The 12,768-nt window shown below is 38.8% G+C and overlaps 1 protein-coding gene across 3 annotated transcripts; it reads right to left on the bottom strand.

Annotated features, from left to right (window-relative positions):
- Nucleotides 1–3,993: 3,993 nt before the first annotated feature.
- Nucleotides 3,994–11,839, bottom strand: LOC111245547 (uncharacterized). Of its 3 annotated transcripts, none has more exons than XM_022794037.2 (8): nucleotides 11,554–11,839; nucleotides 10,816–10,962; nucleotides 9,322–9,591; nucleotides 8,706–9,018; nucleotides 8,206–8,503; nucleotides 7,801–7,960; nucleotides 5,728–6,195; nucleotides 3,994–5,503 (listed from the first exon to the last, which is right to left on the bottom strand). In XM_022794037.2, the coding sequence occupies exons 2-8, from the start codon at nucleotides 10,960–10,962 to the stop codon at nucleotides 5,276–5,278; spliced, it is 1,884 nt and encodes a 627-aa protein (XP_022649772.1). In that variant the 5' UTR covers nucleotides 11,554–11,839; the 3' UTR covers nucleotides 3,994–5,275. The 3 variants fall into 3 exon arrangements, with proteins under 3 accessions (XP_022649772.1, XP_086836622.1, XP_086836623.1); XM_086980496.1 differs by having other exon boundaries at nucleotides 11,637–11,839; XM_086980497.1 differs by lacking the exon at nucleotides 11,554–11,839 and adding an exon at nucleotides 10,129–10,172 and having other exon boundaries at nucleotides 10,816–10,933.
- Between the last annotated feature and the right edge of the window lie 929 nt (nucleotides 11,840–12,768).

Genomic DNA, 12,768 nt, shown 5'->3' with positions numbered 1-12,768 from the left:
ACTCAGATGCACGTAGATGTACGTATGTATCTGGAGCAGCGTCTCCTATGGCTTTTGTCGGTGACGCCTGAAAACGGCCTGCCAAACGCACCAGTAGTATCAATACACCAAGAATATAATACAATTTGTACGAACGAAAGACGCGGTGATTAATAGCCATTGAATCATCGATAGCCAATGATGTTTAACAACATTTCAAGGAACGCTGGAACCGTAAATGTTGTTGGTAAATGAGCGGATTGGCGCAATCGCATCAATGGCAACAGCGTTAGGCATCAACAGGCGCTTACTGGTTTCTCTACAGCGCGTTCTCCACGTACCCCGACGGCAATATCCGCGGAAGCTGCACATGCGGCAGTAGCATTAGGAATAAGCAACCCTGACGCGATGGCCGCTTATAACCACTTTCGACGATCAATACCTACTGCCAAAAATTTAATCGCATAATGGTCTTCATGCAAATTACTGTATATATATATGTGTGTTAGGTCAATTAGTGGCATTTTTCATGCTGTTGTTGATAAGAATAATAGAAGAAATATATACTATAGCGATATCGCAACGAGATACTAAAAACTAACATACAGGTGCTGTTTTAAAAAGGGTAGGGAAGACAAGCAAGCGAATGTAAGAGCTTATTGGCTAACTCAATATTGTACTATAGAAAAAAAAGATCAATCCTGGGATAATAAACGCAAATAGGCAAAGCTTGACGTAAAGCGCCTGAACTAGCCAGAAAAATAGCATAGTCATAAGTGAACGTGCCTGTCAATCCGGACTAGTGGCACTCAGCGGTTGCAGTTTTGAAAAATAATTCTCACTTGATTAGCCAGCTTCTTTTACTGGCTTACTTTTGTGAAACTTGGAATATTCCTATAGAGATCAACTCTTTGATAGTGGTCAAGAGTTATTTTTTCCATGTAACTTAAACCAAACACGCCGTATTCTTACTGCATAGTGAACTGTAAAATGATCGCTATGAACCCGTCGAGTAATCACTGTACAATATGATTGTACACCGGTCATCTGTAACGAAAGAAGCATCGGGTTTAACGCCGCCATTATCCGTATTATTTTGTAGGTATTTGTAAACTTTGTGAATAATAATCAGCACAAAAAAAACATAACGATGTACTATTTTCAACGACTTTCTTTTATACGCATCACTCATTAGTTGTAGAGCATCGAAGTTCGAAACGTCTGGGGATTGTGTAGCGAAACATGGACTGCTTTGAACAACGTGTTCTTTTTCTTAACTTCTCATTTTATCGTGTCACGTATGGATTTCTTGTTGTATCATCTCGCCATTTCCACAGACCCGGCAGACTTACAAGACATCTCAGGAACGTAACGGCCACCGTAGTAGCTTTTATGCGCCAAAGATAATTTATCAGATATACATACCGATTCATATTTTATTACATAATAATAATAATAATAATAATAAATCACTTATTTGGGTTGCACCAAATGGATGGTAGCGAATCACGATAATCATTTTTTTCTTTACTTTTTTTTTGTTTGCCATAAACCTGTCCTATAATTATATCGTTCTAATTATCGGTACGGATCCATTACCATAACGGCAACAAATGTCTGATCAGATACCTCGACTGCCTCATTATTGTTGTTTTTAACATATAACGTCGCAGCGCCGACCTACTTGCTTACATTGTCCTCACTGTTGTAGTGCGGCCACTGCTGTTGTTGAACCTACACCCTCTGTTGGTATCGTATTCTGCCCAATATTTCGCCGCAATCGTCGCCGCGCAGAAATGCCTCGCCCACCACCGTTGCTCCTACGAGCCTAAACGCAACGACGTTTGCTATCAGTAGCGCACTGCCATTTGATCAGGAACAATCTGCTGCAGCTCTGGTTGGCTGTATATAGAAAGAAGATACGCAGGCGCTTAAAACCGACGCGTACCAGTGAAGGCACATACAAGAGGGAAAGTAGCAGCGGCTTGCTATCAGAGCTAAATGCCGTACCTGTACGGCTGCCGTGGGCTGTCCCTTACTGCAGCAGCTGCTACTTCTGCGATCTCGGCTTCGGCTTGTGCTCAAATGCGACCAAATGGGCGGGAACGGTGTGGGACATTATGAGCAGTGCAGAACAACCCCGTATTCGATCGGACCCGATCTGATCTTGTGATCTGACGCTCTGTGCATGATAGGTCCGGGTGATGAACGAGGCCCGATTTGCTGCGGCAGAATAGAATGTATTGCTACACACGCGTGTTTTGCGGGACAATATGCGTCAGAAGTCGGCTGCGGAGAATTGCGATTATATAATATACACAGGATGCTACGGTATCAAACCGTTTTGTACGATAACGCTGATGAGACGATCGATACGTTCATATTAGAGGCTGCTGTACTGCGAGAAGATCGGGCTTGTGTCTAAAACTGTGGCGTGACGTTTACGTCTAAGAAGAACGTAAAACCGGGATGATAAAAAACGTGATATGGTAAAGCGATGTCCGCCATTACAACAACGTTTAACGATTACAACCTAGTTGTAACAATCAGGTCGCCTCGCTATACTAAATAGACAAACACCTGGCTGAATATAACACTCATGAGCCAATACTAATAATACGAAGAATGATACGGACACTAGAAGCAAGCACTATGTTCACGTCCGTTTCTGAGGGCAAGTTCGTTTAGATCAATGTAATGGTGATGGAAATATAGATATACGAAAAACAGTAAGAACAAAGGTGGCGGGAGAAATACCGCAACGCCCGAAGATGTGGCCTGATTTATCTGTGTTTGTCTGCAGTTCAGAAAAAATATATATACATATAGATATAACGATAAACGATTTCAATTCGATCTTGATCTTTGTTGAAAAAGAAACGTGGGTAGAAAACTAAAAAATATTGAGGTACTGTATGTTTAAAAAATCTAAATGACTTTTTTTGTTATTATCATTTCCGAAAACCATATTTTTTAATGAGTCATGAACAATATAATAAGCTTTCTCTAAAAGAAACAATAAGAAGGTTTGACCTTTGCATAAAATATATCGCGTCGAATATAGGTTAATAAAGTCAGCGATGAAATTAATTTTGAATAGGCTTTAGAAGAAATGTATAACACCGAAATAATGCAGAAATAACCAGTTAAGATTGACGACTTTTGTGTATATTTTTTTGCTCACCCTCATTCACACACTAGATTATAGGTACTATAAAAGCATAATACTTCGATGCAGAAAAACTTAAGATGTTTCAATATCATTATGGTTTCGCTAGTTTAAGTCTCCCTATGTTTCGAGTTTTAATCCGGCATCGCTATTGGGCATTCCATCAGGCGGCTGGCTTTCAACACGAAGAAAACGTGTCTATGCTCGGGTTAGGACTTCCACTATGCCGTTTCTCCAAAATTAGCAAACAAATACGTTTCCCACTAAGCCACCTAAGTCTAAACACTTATTTCGTCTTTCTATCAGTGCTGACTACGCCACCAAAGAAAGACTTCACGACATGAAAACCTGCAAAGGATTCTGCTTAGGACTAATTACCAAATAATATCTAGTCTGGAAAGAATATGGTTTCTGTTAGTACAGCTACAAAACCTTTTCCTTGAATTACGGCACTGGAACTAGATGTTTTCAACACTAAAAATCTCAGGGGTTAACATTTTCCTTCGTTTCCCTTCAGTTTGCAGTCACAAACAAATCGAACACAAAGGGTTGGATTGCATTTCACAAAATGCAATCCAGCCGAACACGGTATAACAGAATGGATCTCTGGATTGTACCTATCTTAAAAACAAAGGTAACACGAAAGAATACAAATAATAAAGAGGATAAATTATATCGTAAACAGTTCAAATCATTGTAAAATTTTCATAAAAATTATTACTCAATTAAATTAATTCCCTTTGGGATCGTTAAGTCTGCTTTTATGGGGACGCCATTGACGTTGTAACCAATTAGAACCTCAGTCATTTTCCGTGCCTGTTTGCCTAAAAGAAATGGAGTTAAACTCAAGCATGTCGAGCACCTGCCGCAGCTTTATTTGTTTGTGATTTAAAAGGTGTGCTATACGCCAGTGCCAACAAATAAACACGTCCTGGTGCGTGAATGCTAACGAGACGGCTTTGCTTCTCAGTACCAATACACGACAGATTAACTTTCAACTAATCGACCAGTCTTTAGCTTCCGCCATGTGGTATGACAGCATTTATTGCGGAAGCAGATAATATTTAAATTATTTTCGAGGTATCAGTAACTACAATCAAAGGCATATTTTACCTTGTCGAACTATACTTAAAGATTTATTAAGTAGACTTAATTCTGTCAATGCGACTTGTATGTACGAATACGGGCAAACCTAGGCATTTGGGCTAAGAATGAATGATCCTCTTTCTATATATATATACGTAAATGTTATGGAATTGTCGCGCATTTGTTCAGCTTCGTGCCTTTCCTATGACGTACACGCGTGCACCTACAAAATCTACAATCTGAATCTACGTCAATATATATCAAATGCCTACGTCCTTTTGTTTATACACAATTACATGTCGAGCTTCATTTGTGGCGTTTGTCGGCGGCAAGTTTATCTGTTTAAGCGTTACCCACCACTCGAATCACCGTCATGTGTACAGATGATAAGTACTTTCTCTTTTTCGATAAAATACCAATCAAATTTGCTGTAGCCAAGATACAATTCGAGATTGTCATGTACCGGACTATATCAGGTATATGAAGATGATCACTATGTCACGTTTCAAAATTCAACTATTTCGAGCTCATTTGCTGTGGGTCAATAATATGAAGAGCTCGAAAACAAACAAAAAAACAAGACGCTTACAATATTCCAGCAATGAAGTTACATCGGCGGAATAATAGACACTCATATGAAGTCATACTATTTGCATCATGCTGTACTTATTCTATAGGTGTACTAAGCGAATTTCTTTAATTTTTCTTCTTCGATACATTCACTCAGGTGTGTAGCAAAACTTTTGCCGCTCTTCGAGAACTTCGCTGTCATGCTAATTGCGACTGAGTATTAACTGTGCATGGCGTTCTATAGAGTTTTCAAATTCATACCAAAGGGAACTAGATGAATTAGCAGAAACATCATAATTTCGAAAGGCTGCCTAATCAGGACTTTTTCTTACATGAGTGTCATCGTCTCTAACGCCCTATAAAAGGACAACTGATTTATTCCATCCACTTATCTAGACCGCCGTCTTCCAAGGCAGATCAGGCTTGCCGCTTGAGAAACAAACCAGCTTCGTTTGTTTCTGAACGGAAAATTTAGCTTATCTTAGGTGAGGCGAACACAGGTGTCCTATTGGATAATGGTGTGCGTTCCTTTGATGGAACTCGTGAGGCCTTTCGGTGCGCCCGTTGAATTATAGCATCCCAGAATGTCGGCTCAATTGCTAGCAGGCAGAACATAATACGCTGAGTCAACTCCTGATTCATCAGTGCTGGGTTCATCTGCGCTTGCAAAGAGTATCCAACAATAGTTGGGGCGAATACCTGAAATCGATCAAGAATAAGATTTTACTGAAAAAAAAAACTACAAAATCATACAACACAGGTTATTGATGCAGATGAAAGACCAATACATTGACTCTCCGTTGTGCTATTATAAATTAAAACAAATCGTGCTTTATCCTATGAAGCCACAGATAAGAGATTGTGATCATTTGTATATTTTGATCTTGTATGCTGAAGTTGGGCTTTCGGCGAAATTCACTAACCTTTGTGAGACACTCGCGATCCATTTTGTTGTCGGGAATCTCCTCAACGACTCTGATATGCAACATCACATATGCCAGCGTATCGCGATTGCATGGGGGCAAGCCCTCTAACTCTGTGCGCAAGACTCCATCGGAGTGGCCGTACTGCTCGGGCTCCGTAGCCTTAACAAAGCGGTTGTACATCGATGACGGTACGAGCGGCTCACTCAGTGAGTGTAACAGAAAATCTTTAACCACCCCGGTTACAACATGGGTGTCATACTGAGAAAGGTCATGCTGTACAGACTTCTGTAGCTTGCGTACAACAGATTGCACCTCAGTTCGCTGGCCAGATATTCGATAAAGACCGACCTCGCGAATGCGATGGTCTTTTTCCAGCTCGTGGAAGCAGTTAATAAGGATTGGTGGCACCCGGGGCCCTGTTTGCGGACAGAATTCTGACAGCTTGTGCTTGCCCTTGACAGGTGTCTGATATATTAAAAGAAAGAAAGGTGCAAAGTAATTTTTTTAATTTTCGCATAAAGCTGCTGTTACTCCAACCGTCCTAAGATAAAAGATTTCACGCAAAAATAAATCCTCATTTTATTTGTTCTATGCAGGGTGTCCAAAAAAAATGTTTGCACTGCATAACTTATTGACTATTCTTTTTTTGGAGGCAATGATTAACTTTTGAAACTAGAAAATTTATTTTCAAATGCTATCGATAGTGTGAAGCAGTAGTAGAAATGTAAAGACAATATCGTAGCGAGTATCAGGCAAATCCACCTACGACGATGTGCAACTAATCGGATATTAGATAAGTTCGAAAAGAATAGAGCCCTTGTAGATTTTCATGAGCAACACTCCGAAGATCAAGGACATCAATGAGTCTTATTAGCCTAAAAGAGTATTTCTAAGTCATAGCGAGATATCATTCAAATCTGTAAGACAATTGAATTAAGCAACAATGGAATACTTTCAATAAAAATATTTGAGCCTGACAAAATAATGATTATTAGGAAAACGTGAATAGGACGCAGAACTTGTTCATGTTGCATTTAAATTAAATGGCACAATTCACCGACGTAATTGTAAATCCACATATTATATAGGAACAACATCTCATGCTGTGATATGATGTTTCAAATTAATGGATTATTGGATCAGTCTTTGTTGACAATACGGTAACTGATAGCAATTATCTAAATGTATTGAGAGAATCTATTTTAACACCGATTCGGACGATAGGCAGTCGAAAAGCTGCAATCGAGTAATAACAAAATACTTGCTGATGTTGGTGAATCGATAGCCCGCCGTTATCAGCAATATAATGACAGGAACAGTAACTACTTTAAACATCTGCTATAGGAGAAAAAGGTACTTTGCAGTCCAAATATTAATTATATGCAAATGAAAAAAAAATGGAAAAAGTAAAAGTAAAAAAAAAATTATTTATAATCATTCAATCACACTGTATAACTTTTTTTGGAGATTTTCTGTATAGTGATTGCATATGTGCCATCGAAGTATTTACAGTATACCATATGCAAATGCCTCGAGGCAATAATTTTCCGACAGTGACTCGCAAAATTAGTTGGCCATTAGCTAATGCGGCAGGATGTGGAATATTTTATTGGCTAGGTTATTTAGTTAGCTATCATATCCTAGCTTACTATAGGGCTGTGAATTTTTACTTAACCTACCTATAAACGCCAGGACCTTCAAACTTTGTGCCTTCACGACATCTAGTATCGTCTGCTGAGGTCTTTGCTACCTGGCATTGATCAGGCATTGTGACGCTCTTATTTTCGAAATAGATTTTCTACAATATAAAAACTAATTATAAATAGGTAAAACCTGAAATTGTAACCATTTAAATATCTATACATTTTTTGGGAACCCCTTTTCAATAGATATTCAAAAGTAGGGATAACTTGATTGGACAAGTTGAATGGCTTCCATAATATTTTAAGGTGGAGGTTGGTACAGTTACGTATTAGTTTAATTCATTTTTACAGACGTTTTCCCCTTTCCTTTTTTCTGCGAAATAACATCACCCTTTTAAGGTTTCTGAGCGAATCTGAGATAACCTACCTTGCACACGGATGGAATACATGGAAGTGGCGCATTTTCACGACACTCCTGATGAACAGTCAGATTGCATTCAATGCATCGCAGTGCTTCCCTGTAGAACTTCATTCGGCGCTTACACTTTGCACAGTTCTCAAATGCTATCACAGTTTTATTGATAAAACTGAAACAGTACATTTGCAACAAAAACGCATGCAGTAAATATAGTGCGATCTCCCTGTGTGAGTTTATAGGTTTCGCTACGTCTGATTGTACTTCATCCTATAATTAGTGTTCTGTCTCCGTTGGAGCATTCAGAGACGTAAGTACCGTTTATGGTTGGCCATGTCAGCTGTAGTGTGATGTCATAAATTCTCATATAAATCGAAACTGTCATCTACATCGTTTTAGTCTCAGGACGCTACTTACTGATGCTGCTTATTCGTCAGTTTGCTCGCTGAGTGACTGCGAAACATAGGTGAACCCAGCATTTTGCTAGGGGTATTAAATAAGTCGTCCTCGGATGGTGCGGAAGTGATCGCAGCTTTTGCAGCACCATCCAGCCGAGCATCAACACTTTTGCTGCGTCTTCGGGAAGAAGCTCCCGACGATCCTGAATGTGCAGGAGTAGCAGCACTCTTTCCACCGATTCGAGCTTCTGCAGACAAAATCTTAGCGTTTTCATCCACTGAAACCGTCAATGACGCTGCTATACGAGAAGACTTTCCTAAAACACGTGAAGCATACGCAGAGCAACGCATAACATAAGATGTAGTGTACTTGCTGAAAAAATAGGTGATTTCAATAATATAAACAGTCTTTTGACTTTCTTCCTGTTTTTAATTTGTTTCTCCGCAGTTTAATTAGTCACAACCCAACAAAATGTACATTACCTTTTTTTGCCGCGCATACTCTGTCCCTCTACTTACGTCCAATTTTTTTCGCTACTACGTCATCCTCTTCATCATTCGAAAGCCGTTTACGATGAGACACTTTGAGCGGCGTTTGATGGTGCTTCGTCAAAAGGTCTTCATGATTAGATGACATGGATTCCGCTGAAGTTGCCGTAGCATTGCTACTCAAGGACTCGTTCTCGGGTTGACTTCCGGTTCCCATCTCAGGTTCAACCTCCCGTCGCTCTGAAACGAACGGGTGATCCCGGCTTGCCGACGACGTCGAACCCTCTGATGACAGCATGGAATTCTCCTCATATTCGTCTAAAAGCGATCCTGATTTATTTCCCTGTGGTACGTACGCAAATACCGGAGTGACGGTATGTAACACTAGCCTCGATATATATAGGTTTTTTAAGGCGGTTTTAGCGCTATAAAGCTGTGCATCTTCTGGTAAGTCATAGGAAGTATATAGATTCGTATAACATATCATTGAATATAAAAAGCATTCGAGTGTACATGTCGTAGGGTCTGTCCAATATTAGGGACCACGACACACTGAGCAGATACAGTACTTAAGCAGAATTAACTTTCTTGCATCATATGCCTTACTCATATTTTACGTGTAAAGAGTGATGAAATTTTAACTTACAAGTGTAGCGGTAGAGGGGATTTGGTAGAATGGCCTGGGACTAGTGCAGATCGTGTTAATCAAATCGACAGTGCGTTCCTCTTGTGCTTCCAAGCCTATCATATATTCTTTAGCACTCTGTAACTGTTTGACCAATTTCCGGACGTATTGTTTAGCACGAGCATGCTCTTCCGTTTCTGTTTCCAGAGCCGTTTTCAGTTTAATTACGTGGGCCTGATGCTGGGAGCATTCATCTTGCTTTTCACGAAATTTCGCCTCGAAATGTTCCATCTACGAACGATAAAATAAAACAGTGCATCATTTTTACTGTCTGTAATTAAATTACAAGACAGAATAAAAATGAGTACTTTACTAAAATATAGAAACGTTACTTTATTGGTAATAAAAGTTTGTTTATGCAAAGCACGAAATCGGAAAGATATGTCCAGCTTCCGTTTGTCCGGTTCAGATACATTTTAAACTGATTGCTGAGTTTTTACGAAAATCTGTGCAAGCTAATTTTGAATACCAGCGCATCTATTGCAGACAATAATTATAATATGATAACTCTCTTAGAAAACAACGCTAATCAAATTTACCAATAAATATACTTCAAACTATTATTAAATTTCAGCGTCATTCAGCTGATACATAGTCTAATTTGAAAGACTTCACACTTATGTACACGCAATAACAACGAATAAATAGGAACAGCTTTTTCTTCCGAATAACTAAGTTCTACTATGCTCCTCAAAAAATACGAGATTTGGGCTCATGTTTTTTTTTATTTGAAACTAGTGATTATGGCTCGAATACTATAAGACTTACAAATAGTTTTTAGGCGGGCACGTCCAGGCTTGTTATGAGTGAGACTGATAACAAACACCAGAAGTACATGGCGGGGTTATTTTAGCTGAAATAGGCAATGATCTATCCAAGAGCTTAAGGACGGAGAATGCATAAAGCTGTAGTCTGAATCATGATGGCGCATTGGCTGTCTGAACAGAGGTCGGGTAGAAATGGTATTTTCTTAGCCGTTCAGATGAACCCCTTAAGGATGAAGAGGAAAAACTGATGTTTCAGCAGCGACCCAAGGGTGAACCAGAAAACACAAGTCACTATCAGAATTAGGACTTCTGTTAAGTTGTGATACAACAAGTGTCTTAATCCATGTATAAGTGACATGAAAATAAACATTAGCGAACGCACGTGCAGTAAATATGAATGTATTTTGAAGCATTGGATAACTTTGGATAGTTTGAAATGTGTTAAGCTAGATCGTTTGCTTAAGATAATAAGAATAAACAGTTCGGAAATAGCACTATGTAAATACTGTTGAAAACTAACTCAAGGTAGGACCCCATGTTAATCAGTCATAAATGTATATATAACTATAAAGATATTCTACGAAAAACCGTTGACTTCATAATGATTAGCGAAAACAGATATTACTACGCTGAATTGCGATTTTTAGATACAGTTAGAAAAATATTGAAAACACAATTGTCTACTTGCCCTGCGTTTTGTTTCCCAATACCGTTTGACGAGACGGTGCTGACGTTTAGCTAGCGCTGCGAAACAGCGGTACCATTTTTCGCCTTGTCCTACCTTCTTGATGAGACTATCTACTGTCTCAACTAGATTAACACGTCGCGACGTCATCTGGAAAAAAGAAACAATGATTGTACTATATTGAACTACACATGTTTAATACAAATCTGAGTTCTTTATCCTGGTATCACTACCTATATAAAAAAAAGGTAACTAAAATTAAGATATCGACTCTATAATCAAACTATTTTTACAAAAGCATTTTTTTAGCTTCAATTTACAAGCAGTAGGCCCTTTTGTCTGAATTCTGCTCTGGTTCCGTTCGGTGTTTCGTAGGTGATATGCTTAATTAATAATGGCTAATTTTTGGACAATGGTAAAAAGAACAATTGTACGATTAAACGGCTGCAGCGTGTCAGAACGACTTATATAAAACAAAATAATTAAATTTTAATAACGTGCAGTCAAGTGATAATAATATTGCATATCATTTACGAGTCTAAACGGCTGTCAAAGTTAACTATGCTGTTCTGCTAAAAGGGAATAAAACCCCTGTTGGAAATTGATGTACTAAAATTACCTAAGATAACTAAAGTAAATGATTATTGTATGCCATGGCTTCAGAGAAACAAATACAAATTAAATGATATGGTTAACGTAGCAGTTCATGGAAGAAATATATGGAAGTCGCACAGTACATACAATGCTTGAGTTTCCAAGGCAAAGATGCTCACAATTTCTTCCAAGGAATATCCCTAACTGGAAAAAAAATGAAACACAAGTACCTTGTCTTCATATGTAGCTATGATGGCAGCACCTTAATGAAGTGCCCCGTCTTTTACACAAATATCACAAATGCTATGCGTGTATTCACGACGTTTCACAAAACACAATCAGAAACTCACAAAGCGGCAACTATACGAATTCTCCTTCGTGAGTTCTGCCGCGGTGCCGCCAAGCTAACCGTCATGACTACTTTTAAACATTCAAAATGGCGCCGCTGTCTGCGCTACAACCAAACAAGACGATTCCTATGGCGCGAAAACTGCTGGAAGGCACCTAGGGAAAACAATCCCCAAGCCCATAACACTTCCGATGTAAGAGTAATGTTAAAACATTGATTCCCATGTTTATTGCAGCCGTTCGGCCAGTAATAAACGTGCAACTCAGTTAAGATTTATTTACACAACATGAAAACTTATCGGTAACAGAAAAACTGTTTTTCTCAGCAATGTGGTAAAATCTTATAAACAAAAAAAAATCTGATCTGAAAGCAGGCAGAAACGCTGATTCGTCACATTCGGCGCTTCTACACAGCCTTCCAAAAAGTGTAGAAGGTTATTACTACACAGCTGGCTTGAATAACTTTAACTCGTGCGGTTGTATCCAAATAGGTGTAGACAGTCGATTATCTGAACAGGGCTTTTTTAAAGTGTACTTACACTGAATTTGTTGGTTTCCCTTCTCGAGTATATTGCGAGGAGTAACTGTTTAAAAAAACGAGCTTTTACATAGAGATTCTGAGCTGAAACTAAGCATTTGTTTTCAGCTGATATTTTCGACGAGGCGACCAACCGCAGCAATTTTCAATCGTCTTAACAAATTGACACGTACCTCATCTAACATGACTTGTTTAATAAGTTAGTGAAAACCTATATTACACAAATCTGTTCTATCACATTGATGGAAACATTTACTGTGAAATTAATCGTTCACCCTATTGCACACTTCAAGTTGACCTTTAGTAACGGAAAAGCTCTATTGTTTGAGACGAGCTTAGCTGAAGTATCTGATATCTAAAATCAATAACATCGCGAGCCTCTTAAGCAACAGAAATTAGCAGCGTAATATGCCTCTACTGACGTTTGCTCTTGCACGATATACACACATATGATCACATAATTGAGATATACATTA

Source organism: Varroa destructor, unplaced genomic scaffold, assembly GCF_002443255.2.
Source record: "Varroa destructor unplaced genomic scaffold, Vdes_3.0 BEIS01000002.1, whole genome shotgun sequence".
Taxonomy (NCBI): domain Eukaryota; kingdom Metazoa; phylum Arthropoda; class Arachnida; order Mesostigmata; family Varroidae; genus Varroa; species Varroa destructor.
This window is presented reverse-complemented; position numbering and strand designations above follow the sequence as displayed.